The 21941-nt window shown below is 41.2% G+C and overlaps 1 protein-coding gene across 3 annotated transcripts in view; it reads left to right on the top strand.

Moving 5' to 3' along the window:
* The window catches only part of nf1a (neurofibromin 1a), a 145385-nt gene that overhangs the window by 9432 nt on the left and 114012 nt on the right, over window positions 1-21941 (top strand). For all 3 annotated transcript variants that reach the window (XM_037267697.1, XM_037267699.1, XM_037267698.1), the window contains exons 2-11: window positions 1602-1745; window positions 2863-2946; window positions 7349-7539; window positions 12881-12987; window positions 13085-13152; window positions 15886-15961; window positions 19903-20060; window positions 20149-20322; window positions 21592-21720; window positions 21834-21908. In XM_037267697.1, the coding sequence (XP_037123592.1) occupies window positions 1602-1745; window positions 2863-2946; window positions 7349-7539; window positions 12881-12987; window positions 13085-13152; window positions 15886-15961; window positions 19903-20060; window positions 20149-20322; window positions 21592-21720; window positions 21834-21908 (1206 nt within the window). The remainder of the gene's footprint in view (window positions 1-1601; window positions 1746-2862; window positions 2947-7348; window positions 7540-12880; window positions 12988-13084; window positions 13153-15885; window positions 15962-19902; window positions 20061-20148; window positions 20323-21591; window positions 21721-21833; window positions 21909-21941) is intronic.

Genomic DNA, 21941 nt, shown 5'->3' on the forward strand with positions numbered 1-21941 from the left:
TTTTAACAAATAAAAAACTGAAAAGTGGGGCGTGCAATATTATTCGGCCCCTTTACTTTCAGTGCAGCAAACTCACTCCAGAATGATCCAATGTTGTCCTAAATGACTGATGATGATAAATAGAATGGACCTGTGTGTAATCAAGTCTCCGTATAAATGCACCTGCTCTTTGATAGTCTCAGGGTTCTGTTTAAAGCGCAGAGAGTACCATGAAGACAAAGGAACACACCAGGCAGGTCCGAGATACTGTTGTGGAGAAGTTTAAAGCCGGATTTGGATACAAAAAGATTTCCCAAGCTTTAAACATCTCAAGGAGCACTGTGCAAGCAATTATATTGAAATGGAAGGAGTATCAGACCACTGCAAATCTACCAAGACCCGGCCGTCCCTCCAAACTTTCATCTCAAACAAGGAGAAGACTGATCAGAGATGCAGCCAAGAGGCCCATGATCACTCTGGATGAACTGCAGATAACTACAGCTGAGGTGGGAGAGTCTGTCCATAGGACAACAATCAGTCGTGCACTGCACAAATCTGGCCTTCATGGAAGAGTGGCAAGAAGAAAGCCATTTCTCAAAGATATCCATAAAAAGTCTCGTTTAAAGTTTGCCACAAGCCACCTGGGAGACACACCAAACATGTGGAAGAAGGTGCTCTGGTCAGATGAAACCAAATTCGAACTTTTTGGCCACAATGCAAAACGATATGTTTGGCGTAAAAGCAACACAGCTCATCACCCTGAACACACCATCCCAACTGTCAAACATGGTGGTGGCAGCATCATGGTTTGGGCCTGCTTTTCTTCAGCAGGGACAGGGAAGATGGCTAAAATTGATGGGAAGATGGATGGAGCCAAATACAGGACCATTCTGGAAGAAAACCTGTTGGAGTCTGCAGAAGACCTGAGACTGGGACGGAGATTTATCTTCCAACAGGACAATGATCCAAAACATAAAGCCAAATCTACAACGGAATGGTTCACAAATAGACGTATCCAGGTGTTAGAATGGCCAAGTCAAAGTCCAGACCTGAACCCAATCGAGAATCTGTGGAAAGAGCTGAAGACTGCTGTTCACAAACGCTCTCCATCCAACCTCACTGAGCTCGAGCTGTTTTGCAAGGAAGAATGGGCAAGAATTCCAGTCTCTCGATGTGCAAAACTGAGAGAGACATACCCCAAGCGACTTGCAGCTGTAATTGCAGCAAAAGGTGGCGCTACAAAGTATTAGCGCAAGGGGGCCGAATAATATTGCACGCCCCACTTTTCAGTTTTTTATTTGTTAAAAAAGTTTAAATTATCCAATAAATTTCGTTCCACTTCACGATTGTGTCCCACTTGTTGTTGATTCTTGACAAAAAATTGAAATTTTATATCTTTATGTTTGAAGCCTGAAATGTGGCGAAATGTTGAAAGGTTCAAGGGGGCCGAATACTTTCGCAAGGCACTGTATATATGTATATGTGTATATATGTATAGTATATTTTTTTTTCCGCCCAGAACTGTCCATCAAAAGCTCATATTTTAAAATGGGACTAATATCAGCCATTGTGAATATGATTTGATCCCATCCTCTTGTCTTTGATGTCTTTTGTCTCTCTAGCTTCCAATCAAAGTTGGACACCAAAACACTCACACAAAAATCAGCACAGAGCACAACAAGGAATGCCTGATCAACATCTCAAAGTACAAGTTTTCACTTGTCATTAGTGGCCTCACGACTATTCTCAAAAATGTCAATAACATGGTAAGTTATTGTTCTTATCTTCGGCATATCTAGAAAGTATTGAATAATACATATATGTATTTATATTTTTTGTTTTAGCCTTACTGGGTTTATAGGTGATGGCCATGTCCGCTCATTATGAGCCATGGTCCTGTATATTCATCATATATGTTTCAATTATTAGTTTACATTAGCGTATTTATCCTGTATTTAATTAATGCTTTAAAAACTATACTTCTGTCTAGTTACTTTTTTTTCACATATTACGAGTTTATTTTCACTATGTTAAATGTAAAATTTCTAATCTCACTGAGAGATGAACATTTCCAACTGTTGAACAAAGGTAGCAAAATGCGTGTTTACATCACGGCTCGTCAGGGTTCTTTCAAGGTTGCAAATGTTTACCCCTGGAATGAACCCCAATGAAAACGCAAGATTCGCTACCTTAGAAAATGCGCAATTGTTCGCAGCTCACTGGTATAGCGGTTTAACTGAATATTTAGCATTTGATATTTTCTGGGCTTTATATCCTGTTCAAGCCATCAGTGGATTTAGGAGGTAGATTTAACATGGCCTCAAAAAAAGTGTCTGCATCAATTTAATAAAATGAATGATGATAAGGGGATTTAAGGGGATAAAAGTCAAAATATTTATTATTGAAATAGTTGACATGTTTATCTCATAATTTTTATTCATGAAATTTTTACTGGCCCTCTTCGGGCCAGCGTCAGTGAACTTTGGGTGGCCCAACACAGTTATATTGTGGTCCCAGGCCACTGGGCTACTTGATGTGGAACCATGTTTACCCTAAAAGCATTTTCGATCTGCTCTCATCATCCCAAAATGGCACCATTTGATGGCATGCTTTGAATATCAGCTTTTAAAAGACTGGGTTTTAGCTTCCTGTTGGACTCTAGAACCACTTAAGGCGGTAATCAATACAGTAATTTTCTGCATGAAAAGTAGTAGTTTGTAAAATCAGGCATACTGGAGCTTTATGAACTTTCTAGTTTTTCAATGCCGTCATGATGAATGGACCCTAATCAGTAATGGGATGCTGAATAGAAAAGCGTAGTTTCTTCAGTCATTCTTCATAATGCCCATTCCTAATTAGTAACTGTTTGTCTTTATACCATAGCGAATATTTGGAGAAGCATCGGAGAAAAACCTCTACCTCTCACAGCTCATCATCCTGGATACATTGGAAAAGTGCCTGGCTGGGGTGAGTTCCTTCTCATCAAATCTTGTCTTCTCTCTTTATAGTATACAGGGGAGCCTCGGTTTTTGAACACAATCCGTTCCAGAAGGCTGTTCGAGAAGTGAATCGTTCGAATTCCGAATCATATTTTCCCATTACAAATAATGGAAAAAAAAAAAAAAAATCCGTTCCAAGCCAAAAAGAAAAAAGCCTTTTTTAAGCATTTTTTCATTTGCACATTTTTGTCCAATCGCGCAACTGCAGCGCACCGCTGAAGGCGCTACCGTAGCACGTCGCCGACCGCGCAACTGCACCGCGTTGGTCGCATTATTGTGACAGCGGTCGCTAAAATTTTGAAAATATTTTTAAAGTCCTAATGTACTTTCAAAAATTTAAGTGGACCTCAGTGCGCAGGGAGCTTAATTTGGTCCGATCGCGCAACCGCAGCGCGCCGGGTGCTCAGTGTCGCATTGCTTTAGGAGCGTCTGTGTGTTTTAGGATGGCACTTGCTTCCTTTGGAGGCATGATTAGAGTTGATGCAATCCTCAGAGTAACGAGAACGTAATAATGAACGGAGTCAGTTGGCATGCGGGTCTTCTCGGCTCATCTCGCGAGGTTCGACAACCGAATTTAGTCCGACATCCGAAGAAAAAAAATCTCGAATTTTTTGTTCGAATACCGATTTTTTTCGAGAACCGGGACATTCGAAAACCGAGGCTCCACAGTATTTTTAATTGCAGCACAAATATATTGGTATTTGGATATCCTACTGAAAATTCTATCGAATAATTGGGTTTTTGGATAAAATAAAATGAAGCGCTGTCAGAACTGTTGCTATTTTTGCCTACTAAAACAACATACTTCAGTAAGTCTGGTTTATCAAAAAGTGATCAGTAGGAATGACAACTTTGTCAGGTGTCAGCATCAACGTGTGCAGTCATTTACCGTATTTTCTGGAATATACGTAAATTGCTCGAGTATCAATCGCACCAGCCATAAAATGCATAATAAAGAAGAAAAAGACATATACAAGTCGTGCCGGAGGATAAGTCGCATTTTTGAGGAAATTTATTTTATAAAATCCAGCACCAAGAGCAGACATGTCATCTTGAAAGGCAGTTTAAAATAAAAATAGAATAGGCAACAACAGGCTGAACAGTACGGTATGCTAACGTTGCATAAACATAAACGAGAAACTAAGAACGTGCCTGACGTAACATATTAAGAGTTATTCAAATAACTATAGCATAAATAACATGCTAACAAGTTTATCAAACCGTCCGTGTCACTCCAAATCGTAAAATCCAACGAAATTTTCATCCTTGGTGTCACTTATAAACAACTCCGCTAACCTGGAAGTAGAATATGCAGCGCTTCTTCTTCTACGCCGCTTACGTCAGACTCATCGTCAATTGAAGTTCCAGTTATTCCACAGCCTAGAGCGCCCTCTTGCGGTTTAGTGTGAAAACATGTGAAATTATGTGTTATTAATTTCACACATAAGTCACTCCTGAGTACAAGTCGCACCACCGGCCAAACTATGAAAAAAACTGTGGCTTATAGTCCGGAAAATACCGTAGTTATTTTGCTAAGATAGCGCTGCTAACGCTGGAGCAGCCGCTTAACGCTGGCAGCAGGCACCGATAACCCGTACAGTTGTCAGCTTAAAAGAAGGGTGAACCGAGCATGGTTCATTTTTCACTAACTAGTACAGTTAATGTAAAGTTAATCATTTTCTATCTTATCCATTCATTTTGGAGAAATAATGAAATAACGAATGCCTTTAAAAAAGCCCACTTTTAATGATGAATAGGGCTACACACCCCACCCCTCTGTCTTTGTTGATGATGTCACGGAAGGAAGAAATCACAATTTCCCCATTGGAAATCATTGTAAAGTACCATCAGACATTAATTCACACACTGAAAACAAAGAGGAGAAGACAACCAGTATTCCTTTTTACTCGCGAGGAGAACAGCAGACAAAGTTTCAGTTACAGTCTCTGATGATTCTGAACTCTTACTCTGCTGTCTCCTCTTTTTATTTCGGGTTGCCCTGGTTACAAAGGCATTGCTACACTAAAGGGAGGGGAGATTGTGGCTGTAGCAACGCTGATTAGCTAACGAATGTTATGTGGTGCGAGGCCTTGGCCAATTTGTGACTCCAGCAGTGCAGAGTCTGTCCTGTTACTCCTCAGCCGGTTGGCTGACTCGTCCTTGATTAGATATCTCGAAGCGTGTTGAGTGCCGTTTTCCTGTGGAACAATGCAACTAGACTTTCACGCTAAGTTTCATACAATACTAATATTGCGTAAATATGGGATAACTTACATGCAACTACTTCAACAGATATGTCTTTTCTGTAACACTTAAAGACAAACGGTCTTGATCAACAACAATCCATAGATAAAAGCTACAGAGTTGATTAAAAGAGATAGAAGTTCCTTTGAACTAAACAGAGTACTTTTTCAGGTGCGAGGGAGCTCTACTCATATCTAGTGAGATAAGAAAGGAAGGGAGTTAAAGGAATTCTCTGGAGCTAGCTTCGTTGAACCAAGGGACTCCAACTCGTAAATTGTGAGGCCCTTGGTCAGGCCGACCATCCAATTATTCCGACAGCTTAAAACCGGGGTGTCAAACTCATTTTTTCTCGGGCCGCATAGTTTCCTTCGGAGGGCCATTATGACTGTCAATGCCTTATATTATATACAGTATAAGCTACACAACAAACTGATGAATAACTAGCATTGAAATCAGAGACTGGTAAAAACTGCTAATATTTTAAAAAGATGAATAGTAATAGAAATTGCTGGCAATATCTGTAGTTTTTAAAAGTGAAAACAATTTTATTATTGACACAAAGCGGCCACATAAAATGATGTGATGGGCCGCATCTGGCTTAAAATGTCCAAAAACAGCTATCAATTGGCACCAACATTTACATGGACATCTCTACTTATGACTACTTCAACATATTAATAATAATAAAATTTAATTTAATTTATATAGCGCTTTTCAATGACCCAAAGACGCTTACAGGGAATAAAAAGGGTGAGGACGAACGGGGGTGGGGGGGCGCAGGGACAATAGGATATAGTTAATAACAGGACATCGGTCAGCAGTGCAAGGAGATGGATGGAGGAGCAGGAGGGGCGGGAGCGGAGGTTGTTGAGGTTGGCAGTACGGGAGGTGGGGGTGACGGGGGGGTTGGTAGTCCAGAAAGAGGGGATGGGTGAGCCGTCGGGGAAGTGCCGGTTAAAAGACAGTCCAGATGTAGCGGCAAAGGATCCCAGCCTCGTATGGAAGCAGTAGTGGACCAGGTGGTGATGCCGGTCGACCTCGACTGTACCCGCACGAACGGCAGGCCCCAACGCACCACGGCGGCACACAGCCAGCCACGGTCGGCGAGCCCGCAGGGAGTGGAGCCCGCCCCCTGAGGACGCCGGCCGGACGGCCAGAGAGCCGGACGGCCAGAGAGCCGGACGGCCAGAGAGCCGGACGGCCAGAGAGCCGGACGGCCAGAGAGCCGGACGGCCAGAGAGCTGCTGTCAAGTCCAGAGCAGGCGGCCACAGGCTCAGAGCCGGGAGGCAGAAGGGTCTGGTGGTGGTTTTGGCCAGCTGGCTGTTGGCTAGCTGGCTAACGTAGCTGGTTGTCCGAGGGAGAGGAAACAGATAGGTGAGAGCGGAGCTGCGGGAATGCGAGGTAGACGGAGGACAACACGAGAAAAATAGAAGAAGAGACGGGTGCACTGAAAACGGGAAAACGAAAAACAAGTAATGGGCACGGTCCGGGACAGAAGCGGCAGTCAACAGATCTGACGCCAGCATTGCTCTAACCCGGAAGACAACAGACGGTGGGGGAGGGAGGTGACTATTAAAAGTATTAGCCTCTCCGTAGCTGATTTTAGAGAAATAAGCAGCCTCTCTGCAGCTGAAGTGCCCTGTCACGTCTATTTCCTTTCACCAGTCACCAACATAAGCAAACATGACGTGTTCCGAGAGGCTTCATGTAAGATGAATTGTTCATACGTTGTTATATAGTCAATTGAAATTGGTAAGAGTTCATTTGCCTTTGACTCACTGATACCAATAAAAATAACTGTTTTCTGTTTTTAGCCACTTTAGTTTTTTTTATATTGCAGCCATTGCAATTTAAAAATTTTGTTTGATTAGTTGTACAGTATTTGGTGCATGCATGTTTATTTTACTCTTTTGAATGTGCATTAAGTAACTAAATTAACAGTCTATAAACTTTTGATGTTTAAACATGACTTAACTAAATTTGTAAAAATGTATTCTTGGTAATAAAATATAATAAAAATGCAAAGTTTTATGATTGTGAAATAAGGTGTTTTAGAAGTTTAGTTTTTTCATGTTATAGGGAAAGATTTTGACATTCAAACTTGCATGTCCTTCTCCTTTGTCAGCAATCCAAAGACTCCCTGCGGCTGGATGAGACCATGCTAGTCAAACAGCTATTGCCAGAGATTTGCCATTTCATCCACACGTACCGTGAGGGCCATCAGCATGCAGCTGAGCTCCGAGCTTCAGCCTCAGCTGTTCTCTTCTCTCTTAGCTGCAACAATTTTAATGCTGTTTTCAGTCGAATTTCCACCAGGTACCTAGCTGCACTGTTTCTACTTGACAGATTTTTTTTCTTGTTTTACAGTTCAGGAATTGATGATTGAAGGCATTTAGCTGACCATGGTCGCTTGAGTTTATCTTGAGTTTTTCACCCTTTACGTCACAGGTGTCAAACTCCAAGCCCTCAAGGGCTACTTGCATGTATTTTGTCCTTCCTCCAACACACATGATTCACATGATCAGCTCATCAGAAAGGTCTGCAGGAAACTAACGATCCTGGTCATTCTAAAACATCTAAAACCTGCAGGGTAGTGGCCCTTGAGGACCAAAATTGGACACCTGTGCTTTACAGCAGTGGTCCCCAACCTTTTTTGCGCTACGGACCGGTTACGTGTTAGAAATATTTTCGCGGACCGGCCTTTATGTAAATAAATAATACATTTATAATAAATGTATAAATACGATGAAATAAAATGATACGACTGGCATAAAAACAAATTTAAACCACATAAAAATGAAAGTCACCATCACGTTGAATTAGTGGGAGCACTCAGCTTGTTTCTCAGGAACGAGCTGGTCCCATCTAGGCATAATTGGAGACAATGTCCTTCTTGTTCACGTTTTTTTCTTTCAAAAAATTCCAAAGGTTTGTCTTTTAATGCAGGATTCTTGGTCTCCATGTGCCAAAGCAGTTTTGAAGACTTTATTGCCTCGTTAGCTAGCCTGTCGCTACATATTGTCAGTGAGCTTGGCGCGTCAGAGTCACCTGTGGCAATAAATCCATATTTTAAGTAGGACTCCTGAAATTTTCTTTTAAATGCAGCTTTCCTTTTCTTAGAAGTCGTAGCCTCTTCGTCTTCCGTCTCCTCATTGGGGTTTTTTTCCCTTTCCGAAGAAACTTTCCAAACATCTGTTTCTTGCTCATTTTTGCTAGCTTCGCGGGCTCGACTGGGGTGACAGGTCACGTGACCGGGATGAGCGTCTTGACCTGAATTAACCTGTGTCAAGAGACACAGATGCATTGATGGATGTAATTGGGAGAGAATCGCCAAATTCTTTATATTTTTCAAAATTAATTCTTACTCATTTTTGCTAGCTTTGCGGGCTCGACTGGGGAAACATGTCATGTGACCAGGACGAGCGTCTTGACCTGAATTAATTGATCGTCAATAAAAAAATATATATATATATACCGTAATTTTCGGACTATAAGTCGCACCGGAGTATAAGTCGCACCAGCCATAAAATGCATACAAAGTGAAAAAAACCATATATAAGTCGCTCCGGAGTATAAGTCGCATTTTGGGGGGCAATTTATTCGACAAAATCCAACACCAAGAACAGTCATGAACGAGCAACAACAGGCTAAACGATAGGTATGCTAACGTGACATAAACACAAACTAAGAGCTGAGAACGGCCCTCACGTAAAATTCAGAGTTATTCAAAAAACTATTACATAAATAACACGTTTATAAAACCATCTGTGTCACTCCAATTCATTAAATCAATCGATCGTCCTTTATGTCAACAATGCCGGCCGGGTGCGCGCAGCTGATGGCGGTTGCATTTCAAATTATTCCACAGGCCCATATAACGATATATAAATTATATATCAAATAACTATTATATAAGCAATAATGTTATCAAACCATCTGTGCACTCTAAATCATTAAATCCATCGATCAAATTCCTCGTCCTTTGTCAACATCGCCGCGCGTGCGCCCTGACGTCAGCCTCGTCGTTATTCCACAGATCTACTATATAACTATATTGTAGCGTTAACAAAGTTCAAGGAAAGACGTGGGTTTGGTAAACGGCTCTTTATTTAACAAAACAAACTTACAGGCGTGTGGCGGCGTGGACTTCCAGCCACGGAAATGGAAGAGAGCTCCATAGAATAGTACCGGGCGTGCGTAAAAGCCATGTTCGAGCCCCATCCACCGTCCCCGGACAGCCACCCGGCCGAGCGCCGGCCCTCGACTTCCATCCACGGAGGTGAAAGACAGCTCGGTAGAGTAGGACCGGGCGTGCGTAAAAGCATTGTCTGAGCCCCATCCACCGTCCCTGGACAGCCACCCGGCCGAGCGCCGGCCCCCGACTTCAATCCACGGAAGTGAAAGAGAGCTCCGTCGAGTCAATCTTTGTCCTTTATGTAAACAACGCCGCGTCGCGCTGCTGACGCGCGACCGCGACGCCGCGTCAGCAGCGCGACGGCGCGTCAGCAGCGCGGCGGTTGTTTACATAAAGGACAAAGATTGACTCGACGGAGCTCTCTTTCACTTCCGTGGATTGAAGTCGGGGGCCGGCGCTCGGCCGGGTGGCTGTCCAGGGACGATGGATGGGGCTCGGACAATGCTTTTACGCACGCCCGGTCCTACTCTACCGAGCAGCGCGACGCCGCGTCAGCAGCGCGGCGGTTGTTTACATAAAGGACAAAGATTGACTCGACGGAGCTGCTGCTGACGCGATGTCGCGCTGCTGTAGTCACTTGAAATTCAAATTACAGTAATCCCTTGCTACATTGCGGTTCGTTTATCGCGGTTTCACTTTTTCTTTTTTTTTGAAATCTTTTGGAAAAAAAACGTAAGTCGCTCCTGAGTATAAGTCGCCCCCCCCACCCAAACTATGAAAAAACCCGCGACTTATAGTCCGAAAATTACGGTATATATATATTTTTTTTCTGTGCGGCTTGGCGGCCCGGTACCAAGTGACCCACGGACCGGTACCGGTCCGCGGCCTGGTGGTGGGGGACCACTGCTTTACAGTGATATGTCAAGGTTAATTTTTTTATACTGCCCACAGCAGTTTTGTTGAGTGATCATTTTAGGGTATTTGCAGTATACGGTCCTGTCCGTATTTTGAATTGTGAACCTTCAATTCTCGGCAGCAGCTTCGCAATACCTTGATTGAACAGGCAGTACTGGACCCACATGATCAGCACAAATTTCCAGGGATAACATTAATAATAGATGGTTGTTAGAAAAACAGGTAGACATAATGTTTGAATTTTAAATGTAAAACTATAACATAGTATAAAATGCGCATCCTCCTTAGGTCATTTTCTTTTATTATCTCTTAGGAGATATAATTATCAAAACTGCTTGAGATTTATGCTCATGATCCAAATAGATAAGAAAACAAAAACACGTTTTCTTAACTTAAATCATAATGCCTAATGATTTGCAAAGATCATGGGAATAAATCATACACATTTGTAGTGTAACTTTTAATCATCTGAAAGTTCTTTTTATCTTTTTAAAGTTCTTAATTTCCCAAATGAAAAGAAAGTTATCAATAATAATAATAATAATAATTACAATAATAATACCGTAATTTTCGGACTAAACGTCGCTCCGGAATATAGGTCGCATTAGCCATGAAATGCACAATAACGTGAAAAAAAACATATAAGTCGCTCCGGAGTATAAGTCGCATTTTGGGGGGAAATTTATTCGACAAAATCCAACACCAAGAATAGACATGAACGAGCAACAACAGGCTAAACGATAGGTATGCTAACGTGACATAAACACAAACGAAGAGCTGAGAACGGGCCTGACGTAACATTCAGAGTTATTCAAATAACGATTCCATAAATAACACGTTTATAAAACCATCTGTGTCACTCCAATTCATTAAATCCATCGATCGTCCTTTATGTCAACAATGGGTGCGCGCCGCTGACGGCGCTTGCACTTCAAAATATTCCACAGGCCCATATAACAATATATAAATTATAGGGGTGTAAATCGCGGGTTTTGTCACGATACGATATCATATCGATACGAAGAACCACGATACGATATTTGCCGATATCTTAAAGCCTGCTGTGATTCATTCACGATACATCACGATATAGAGCTCTACGATCGATATAGAACAATATCCTGATTTATAACAATTCATACGCAAAATCAACAAGGTACTGCAAACTCTTTATTGAGGAAATTACAAGAGTATTGTAGTATACAAAGTGCTTATTTTAACACTGAACTTTATCAAATTCCTATATTTTTTCTCATATAAGTAAAGAAAAATGAATATTCGTTCTTTTTTTGTAATACCATTAACTTTAAAGTGCATTACTGAACTATTTAATTACAAAATAAAAATAAGTTCTTTATAATGAATGAAGCCCAAAGGGGAGCAAATTTCCTCGTCTTCTTGGACACTAGCCATAGCACCAGCCCAGGAGCCGCGTAGTTGTCGGCTCCCCTTTCACGTGCCTGCTCTGCTCACAACACAACACGCAGTGCACTGCTCCCGGAAAGAGGAAGCAAGCAACAATGAACTGGATTTCAAAATAAAGTCGCGTCTAATGTCCGAGGTCAAAAACGGGCGATATAGATCGATGTTTACGTTTAGCATCGATGCCAACAAATCGTAGAGCATTATATCGATTAATCGATGTGTATCGATGAATCGTTACACCCCTAATAAATTATATATCAAATAACTATTACATAAGCAATAATATTATCAAACCATCTGTCACTCCAAATCATTAAATCCATCGATCAAATTCCTCGTCCTTTGTCAACAACGCTGCACGTGCGCCCTGACGTCAGCCTCGTCGTTATTCCACAGATCTAGTATATAACTATATTGTAGCGTTAACAAAGTACAAGGAAAGACATGGGTTTGGTAAACGGCTCTTTATTTAACAAAACAAACTTCCAGGCGTGTGGTGGCGTGGACTTCCAGCCACGGAGGTGGAAGAGAGATCCATAGAATAGGACCGGGCGTGCGTAAAAGCCATAATAGTTTTTTAAACCTTCTGTGTCACTCCAAATCATTAAATCCTTCAAACTCTTCGTCCTCCGTGTCACTTAGAAACAAAGCCGCTAATGATGCCGGTAGTACGTGGGGGTCTTCGTCATCTTCGTCATCCCGTGATCAATCTTTGTCCTTTTTGTAAACAACCGCCGCGCCGCGCTGCTGACGAAATTCAAATTACAGTAATCCCTTCCTACATCGCGGTTCGTTTATCGTGGTTTCACTTTTTTTTTTTTTTTTTTGAAAATCTTTGAAAAAATTCACATATAAGTCGCTCCTCATTATAAGTCGCCCCCCCACCCAAACTATGAAAAAAACCGCGATTTATAGTCCGAAAATTACGGTAATTGCCGACAGTCAAGGATTACTCCACTGGAGGAAATCCTCTAAGAATTTATAATCTTTACTAACGATATCCTCGATTTAAGAATGACACAAATGACCTTGAATCAAGATCAGAATTGTAGATAAACACTAGTACATGTTTTGACTTTCTTCTGAAATGTTGTGCCATTCATGAAAGAGACAGTTTGTGCTCAGATGCTCCTATTTTGAATCACCATTTGTGTGTGTGGATGTGTGTGCATGTTTCCCCAGGCTACAGGAGTTGACGGTGTGCTTGGAGGACAATGTAGATGTTCATGACATAGAGCTGATGCAGTACATTAATGTGGACTGCTCCAAGCTCAAGAGGCTGCTACAAGGTTATACTTTTTAAGGTTTAGAGAGTGAAGATTTGCACGATAGGTCTCTTGGGTGTGTCAAGTTTGTTGATTTTCCAATGTGAACACTTTCTTGTAGAGACCGTTCTAAAGTTTAAAACCCTTAAAAAGCCTGCACAACTAGCAGTCATCAACAGTTTAGAAAAGGTAGGTTCTTCCTTTCTTTTCTATTGAGCTATTCTGTAGGTGTAACTGCTAATAGAAGTGCCCAGGAGTTTTGTACCAATGTGAACATATTGCATTTCAATTTTAATACATCAAATCAATACACATTTGACCTTGAAGCATACAGTCATAAAGTACTATGCAACTGTGCTAGTTTCATAAATATCTGTTGGGAAGTGACCATAGTATAAGCATGTTAATGACCTTCGAAATGTACAATTATCAGGGATTAATGGATTTGGCAGCGGCAACCACTCTCCACATTTCTGACAATTGTGCTGCTTGTCGGGTACTCAACCAGACATTTAAGCATCCAATCATGTATGACCATTGACATAACTCTTTATGGGCAGACATAAATTCTTTGACCAATGGCTCCACAAAGAATCAGAATTATACACAATTATTTTCTCAAATGTCATGACTTTTTTTTTAACCTAAAACCCCAAAGTCTAGAAAAACTGGACTTTGGAAATCTCAAAAATGTGGGATTCCTGTACTTTTACAAATGAAAATGGTTGCAAAAAACCCCCCAAAGAACGCACATGCTTAGTAGAAGAATTGATGCTGACTGAAATTGGGGCTTCTGAAGTGAGCTGAAATGTGTAATGTGAGCACATTATGCTGATGTCAAGCTTTGTGATAATTCAGTGTCCACAATTTCAAAATATCATTTTATTTTCCCTCTTTTATGGACACTCAGTGGTACCTCTACTTACGAATTTAATTGGTTCCGTGTTTGGGTTTGTAAGCAGTGTTCCCTCTAATTTTTCAAGCGTCTGTGCAAACACACAAGCTCACTGTGCACACTGTGGACCACTGTGTGCAACACCAAATTAAATAAATAAATAAATAAACAGACAGACGGACAAATACAAACAAACAAACAAACAAACAAACAAACAAACAAACAAATAAATAAATAAATAAGTAAAATATTGTCGATGAAAACTAACTTGCTCGGGGTCGGATTTTGTTTTGTGTGTCAGCTCGTTCCTTTTCTGTCGGTCTTTTGCGCTCTGTACCGATCCCCTGTCCCATCTTGAGTCTTCATACAATTCCAACAGCTTTCAAATGACATTTCTGCTGAATGTGACGCTTGAGGTAGTCCAACTTCCATTCCTTCCATATTTTTCCCTCCGTAAACTTGCCCGCCACTTTGGCTTCACTGCATGTTTTGCAGGAGACCTTTCTCATTCGAAAAAGAGAAAATCCCATCCAGTTTCACCGTTTCCTCTTGTACTTGCACACACTCCGGCAGCTATTCAATCTTAAAAGAACTGCCTCGTCTCTTATTTATTTTGGCATGGCGAGTGGATGTGTCGCTGCTCATTCGTTTCGCCATGATTAGCTAATTTAGCATTTGCATCGCTTGACTCCGCTGCACTGTCGTTATCTAGCTAACCTGCGCGGCACGGATGGGCAGGCCACATGTTCAGGCGCTGTCAATCCTATGATTGCTTATGTAGCATAAGTGAACCATATCATATCATTGGCTGGACACCTGTCGATTACTGATTTACACTACAAAAAGGCACAGGAAGAAAATCATTCGTCCACTTAATTAGATTACGTTTAACATGAGATATTAATCATTGTATGCTGAATTTTATTTTGTGCGCCGCATAGAGTTTCTTGTGCGCAGAGACTACGCGACCAGTGCGCAATTACGCAGCTGCGCAGCTTAGAAGGAACACTGTAAGTAGAAACGTTTGTAAGTATAAGCAACGTTTTCTATAGGAATCAGTGTAAAAGCAAATAATGCATGCCGGACTATACCAAAAGTCAAAATTTTTGTCTGCTCTATTACTTTGAGTAAAACACACAGAAAACCTAAACAACAGGTTTATTTTTGCTTTTTCAAACCTTTAAAACTAAAAATAAATGGCACTTTATTCTTTACCTCCTAACTTTTCCTAGGGAAGGGGGAACCTGTTCTAATTTTCTACACTTGCTAAAAATACTCCCGAGAAGGCACACAAAAAGTCACACTAATAAATTGTTGTATGCTTCCAAGTACCACTACTTGCAATGTGCTCACGTACTCGTCATTATTTTTTGGTGCAATTTATGAGCTTTCCGACTGTGTCATTGAACATTCATTCATATTATTGGTCATTGAACGCACCTCGTGCACAACAAGTGAGAACTTAATAAAAAAAAGAAAGAAAAGGAACCTAGGTTCTAAAGATGAAAATCGACAAACATAAAAGTGTTTTCTTCATGTTTGTATTGAAAACAAGCTGATACTGTCTGCCCCATGGCAATTGCTTCCGCCTTTCACTTAATGTGTGCGCTCTCCTGCAGCAGGGGATTTTCACGGGGATACCTACTTTGGCACCACACTGGCCGTACTCAATAGCGAGCCTGACGATACGCCATGCTCCTTTATGATTCAAAGTTTTGAGTTTTTTTTTATCAATAGTCTTGTTTTTACACTGCTGACGCGCCGAGATGAACAGGGAATGTCAGAGCAAAGGAGACGGTCAAAAATTGGTTCGTAAGTAGATGCAAAAAACTTGCGAGGCTCTGGTTCGTATCCCGAAAAGTTCGTAAGTATACACGTTCGTAAGTAGAGGTCCCACTGTATTCATATTACACATTAACCTTCAGATGGGGTTAGTTTATTCTTTGCCGTCAGAAGAGTGTCAACAGCAACTGGAAGCTTGTTCATCATATGCCAGATTCTTTTTTAACTCTGTTTTGTCTTGACAGGCATTTTGGAACTGGGTGGAAAATTATCCAGATGAATTCACCATGCTCTACCAACGACCTCAAGCAGATATGGCAGGTCCTAAAACAACTTTTGACCGATATTTACATTTTCAACTTTACAATTGACACCCATCACATATACAACTCATTAAATTAAATGGAAAATTAGGCATTTTTAAATAACTATCCAAAATCTTCAAAAAAAATGCTTCTTAAACAGTCAATAAAAATCTTTTCCATGAAAACTGGTGGCCTAGAACAAAGACAATTAAAAAAAATATTAATTGAGGTGGGCTGGTTCAGCACGGTGTTAAAATGCTCAGCCCACCGCTCCACTATCATAGCCTGATCCTTGATTAGAGATGTTCCATCAGCAGATCTAACAGGTGCCAGGGAGCAGTTTCTGGGGCCGTAGATGGTTTTCACTGCGTCATAGAAACTGCATATCGTTTCTATCGACGTGAGACTGGATTTCATTAGCCTTTGAGATACACCACTTTTTGCATTTTGTCCAGGAGGGTGGATATCTCTCCAGCATTCTGGTCAAACCAGTCCTGGTGTTTCTTAGTTTTGAAACCAATGGCTTGGGCTGCAGTGTCAAAGAGGGTGCTGGCTAGGCAGGTCCACTTCTCATCCATCCCAGACTCTGAGATGATCAGTGGCTCAATGTCTGCCAGCTTCTCAGCGAGGGAGCGACGGAAGTTGTCACGAGTGTCGCTGCTGGAGAGTCTGGCACAGTTGAGTGCTTTCCTCTTTGGGCCACCATGACGTACTAGGGGCCGGACATGCAGTCTGACCTTTGTCAGAATCATGCGGTGGTCGGTCCAGCAGTCTGCCCCCCCTGCATAGCTCTTGTAACAAGCGCGTCTTTGAGGTCAGCGCTCCTTACGATCGCGTAATCGATCAAGTGCCAGTGTTTGGAGCTGGGATGTATCCAGGATGCCTTATATTTGTTCTTTTGTTGGAAGATGGTGTTTGTGATGGTAAGGTCGTGTTCCGCACAGAGACTAACAAGTCTCATGCCATTGGAGTTGACTTTTCCAATGCCGTGGGCACCGATCACACCATTCCAGTTCTGCGAGTTCTTTCCGACTCTTGCATTGAAATCACCAAGCAGTATGATTTTGTCATTCCTCGGGATGTGACTGAGGATGTCATCTAGTGCCTGGTAGAAGCGGTCCTTCTCTTCATCATTGGATGGCAGAGTTGGTGCATAGGCACTTATCAAAATGACATGTCGGCATTTTGCAAGGGGGATGCGAAGAGTCATGAGCCTTTCACTGACACCCACTGGTGATTCTGTGACCTTGAGCAGGAGGCTGTTCTTGATTGAAAAACCAGCTCCATGATGATGTGGTCCGCCCATGGGGTATCCTTTCCAAAAGAATGTATGACCCTCTCCTACTTCATTGAGTGAGCCTTCCTCGAGGAGTCGGGTCTCACTGAGTGCTGCCACATCCACATTGTATCGCTTTAGCTCGCTGGCAACGAGTGCTGTTCTGTGCTGTGGTCTGTCCGGACTGGCATCCAGGAGTGTCCTTATATTCCATGCTGCAATTCTAAATGGTATCGATTTTGTTTTTCGACCGCGTAATGGAATGTCCCGACAGGTACGGTTTCCTGTCCGGGTACTGGGCTGAGTGGGCAATCTTTAGGCCACCTTTTCTAGGCCTTTCCCCAATTGGGGTGAGCAGTGCAGACCCGAGATAGGGCTGCTCAGACGCACAGGAGTCTGCCTTGATTGTAAAGAGATGGTTCCAGTGGCAAGGGAGACCCTAGATGACCGGCATCTTCTTACAACTGCAGGAAGATGCCGGAATCCAGGTTTTTGGAAAGCGCCTCAAAGCGTGCCGCCACCAGCTTGCTTTTCTGTCAGGGTGTGCTCCCTTAGCGTTCGTCCGCTTTTACAGCCATTGTGGTGCTTCTCACTGCTACCAACTTCTGCCTGCTCCACCATTGAGGTCTTCGGGATCACTCTTAGTCTGGACTCTACCCTTTGACCAGTTTGGCCTGGGTAACCCTACCAGGAGTACGAGACTCCAGCCGACATAGCTCTAGGGGTCATAGAGTCACGCGAAGTGCCCCACCACGATAAGGTGGTGATCCCGTCGTGACACATGTTGCATGCACACACACACACACACACACACACACACACACACACACACACACACACACACACACACACACACACACACACACACACACACACGTCAAATTCATGTTATTTGTACATTATTTTCTGTATGTTATTTGTACTATTATTATTTTATTTACATGTTTGAAACTATTCTTTAATGTTCTAATGATAACATATGCACTTATATGATTTCATTTACACTTATTGATACACAAAAAATGTACGTATGTCAAAAATTAAAGGGTGAGACTACTTCGCGGATTTTCACCTATCTCGGGTGGTCTTGGAACCAATTATCCGTGATAAACGAGGGATTACTGCACCTGTATAAATAGTTGAGTAATATAAAGATAGTCGAATGATAAAATCGAATCGAGGATGAGCATTTTCTTCACTGTGCCTTTTGCTGGGTCAGTGAAATATTAGATATGTACAGTAATCCTTCGTTTATCGTGAATAATTGGTTAACATGATACTGTTAACATTGGTAGGTTTGGTTAAAAGCAATCATTAAAATTTATTCTTTGACAGTTGACTTTAAAATCATGCTAAATTTTCCATTTGCACTATTTGTAAAATCTGAGAAATACATAATTTGCATAATATTCCGTAACACTTTATAGTTGTCATATGATCTCTGGGAAATGTCATAAATGAGGTGTAAATAGCTCTCACTTCTCCTGCTAATTAGGGGTGTAACGATTCATTGATACACATCGATTAATCTATATAATGCTCTACGATTTGTTGGCATCGATGCTAAACGTAAACATCGATCTATATCGCCCGTTTTTGACCTCGGACATTAGACGCGACTTTATTTTGAAATCCAGTTCATTGTTGCTTGCTTCCTCTTTCCGGGAGCAGTGCGCGGCGTGTTGTGTTGTGAGCAGAGCAGGCACGTGAAAGGGGAGCCGACAACTACGCGGCTCCTGGGCTGGTGCTATGGCTAGTGTCCAAGAAGACGAGGAAATTCGCTCCCCTTTGGGCTTCAAGTCATTCGTTTGGAAGCACTTTGGATTCCAAAGAAAAGATGGCTCAACAGACAATTAAAGTTATTGTAATTAAATAGTTCAGTAATGCACTTTAAAGTTAATGGTATTACAAAAAAAGAAAGAATATTCATTTTTCTTTACTTATATGAGAAAAAATATAGGAATTTGATAAAGTTCAGTGTTAAAATAAGCACTTTGTATCCTACAATACTCTTGTAATTTCCTAAATAAAGAGTTTGCAGTACCTTGTTGATTTTGCGTATGAATTTTTATAAATCAGGATATTGTTCTATATAGGCTTTAAGATATCGGCAAATATCGTATCGTGGTTCTTTGTATCGATATATCGTTTCGTGACAAAACCCGCGATTTACACCCCTACTGCTAATACCCTCTTATGCTCCTTGAATCTCGTCTTATGCTCCTTGAATCTCGTCTTATGCTCCTTGGAATTTCCCATGGAGATATCTAGCATGTAAACAGAGGACTGTGGAACAATGAACTACAAATTTGCAAATGAAGAAAGGAGATGAGCCCCTCCACGTAAACCCTTCCGTAAACACTGTGCTTGCTACATGACGTCACGTTTTGTGCGCACACTTGCCATTTCAGCGGTGCACTCTGTTTACATTAGAAGTCACATTTGTTTTTATAAAGTGAATTAGTTCATAAAAAGATGGGCTTTCTAATTGGGCATCATGCTGTGCAGTGTTAATATAGCCCAAGTGCAATCTCTTTCGTTCCTTTCGAGTGATGTGCATGCTTCACGGCCAGAGTAGGCCTGGGTGGCAAAACATATAATGGGTAAATGTCTTCTTTTTTTTTTTTTTTTTATAACAGTGATCATTGTGGTCATTGTGTGTGCTTGCATTCTTTCTACAGAAGCTGCTGAGAAGCTGTTTGACCTGGTGGATAGCTTTGCAGAGAGCGCTAAAAGGAAGGCTGCAGTGTGGCCACTTCAGATCATTCTCTTGATCCTCTGCCCAGAGATCACGCACACAATCTCCAAAGACACTGTAGAAGATAGCAAGGCCAACAAGGTAAGTGGGAGAGGTTAACACAAATTTTTTTTTCTTTTAACTTATTCACGAATAAATAACTCTCGTACCTTTCCTGTTGTGCCCTCAGAAACTTTTTTTGGACAGTTTACGGAAAGCTTTAGCCGGTCAAGGTGGAAGCAAGCAGCTGATGGAAAGCTCTGCTATTGCCTGTGTTAAACTGTGTAAAGCGTCAACTTACATTAACTGGGAAGATCACTCAACAATTTTTCTTCTTGTCCAGTCCATAGTCATGGATCTCAAGGTCTGAATATTTCCATAAGTTTTCTCCCTTCTGTTGTGTGTTTGTTGAGAGTGGGATGAGTGGATATTTGATTGCAATTTGAAGTTAAATTCAATCCCTTTGTCAATTTGCTCAATACAAATGATAATAATACAGTAATTTATCATCCAAAGATATTTTTTTACTAATGCCACTCTAGTTGGGCTGCTCGATTATGGATAAAAATCGTAATCACAATTATTTTGTTCAATATTGCAATCACAATTATTTGCACGCCTATGTTTTTGAAATTGGAACCGCATTTATTGAACATGTTTAAAAAATACTCCATTTTCTCCACAAACTAGTTCAAAGTTCAGTTCACAAAATTTAAAATTAACTTGTTAAGTTCATAGTTCCTGATTGAAATTTTAATAACTACCTAGGTTTATGGTTCCAAAAATAAAAATGTTTATAGATATTTTCTTCCCCAATCAAAAAAAGTTGCTTCGAGCTGTTACCTTCTAGCATTTTGGCATTTCCTCATTGTTTTCAGCCATTCCATTCACACTAGTATCCAGTTGCCAGCACCGTACAATCTTGAGAGAAAATTGCTTGCTCTTTAATGAATTGAAACAAAAACATAACTGTGGTGCAGAATGTGCAAACACAAACATTCTGCTGTGTGTGCCATACTAAGGTTGGAAACGAAGCATGTACAAATTATGTATTCAATGTGCAAAACAAAATTATATTTGCTTTAACTAACTTTCTGTTTTTTGTGAATGTATTATTTCTTGCTTGCCCAAAGAACCAGAAACCGTTTAGAATTTGGTACATAAAAGTGCAAAGGTAAACGTGCAAAACCCAAATAAATTCCTAAAACAACAGAAACAATCTCTTTAAGAGTAATTTGTGGTTCAACGCCAAATTCCTGAATGCTCTCACAGGAAGATAAAGAAAACCTGGCATCCTTGAACGAAAGTGAACTGTCGTTCAAAACCATTCAATGGCCCCAAAATGAGCCCGTTCACAAAAACATCCGTGGAGCAAAAATGTGCTACGTTCAGTTCACGTTCGTCCAAAAAATGAACGAGATCATGAATTTTTGTTCATTGAATGCGTTCAGGTACAACACTGCCTGTTAAATAGGAATTTTGAGATCTTCTGGAGCCAAAGTCTTAATCATAATTGAAATTGAGCAGGCTCTGGTCACTATACGTTACATTTTCTAATTCTGTGCTGTCTAAAGAATGTAATTACATAAGTGTTATATCATCTTACCTCTTCCACTTCCGTTCTTGTCTCAAGGCTTTGCTATTCAACCCAGCAAAACCCTTTTGGAGGGGGGCGGGCAGCCAGAATGCTGACATTGAGCTCATGATGGACTGCTTTGTCTCCTGTTTTCGCATTAATCCTCACAATAACCAGCACTTTAAGGTTAGTTTAATAGTACAAACAATACTGCAAAGTTAACTACATTTAACTTGTCATTTTACATGGTTTTGGCCAATTAATTCAATGTTCTGATGACCATGCTTTGGTATTTGAAGGTCTGTTTGGCTTCATCTTCTCCTTCTACCTTCCATTTTGTCCTGGTCAACTCATTGCACAGAATAATTACCAATGTAAGTATCCTAAAGGCCGTTAGACCTATATTT

Source organism: Syngnathus acus, chromosome 13, assembly GCF_901709675.1.
Source record: "Syngnathus acus chromosome 13, fSynAcu1.2, whole genome shotgun sequence".
Taxonomy (NCBI): domain Eukaryota; kingdom Metazoa; phylum Chordata; class Actinopteri; order Syngnathiformes; family Syngnathidae; genus Syngnathus; species Syngnathus acus.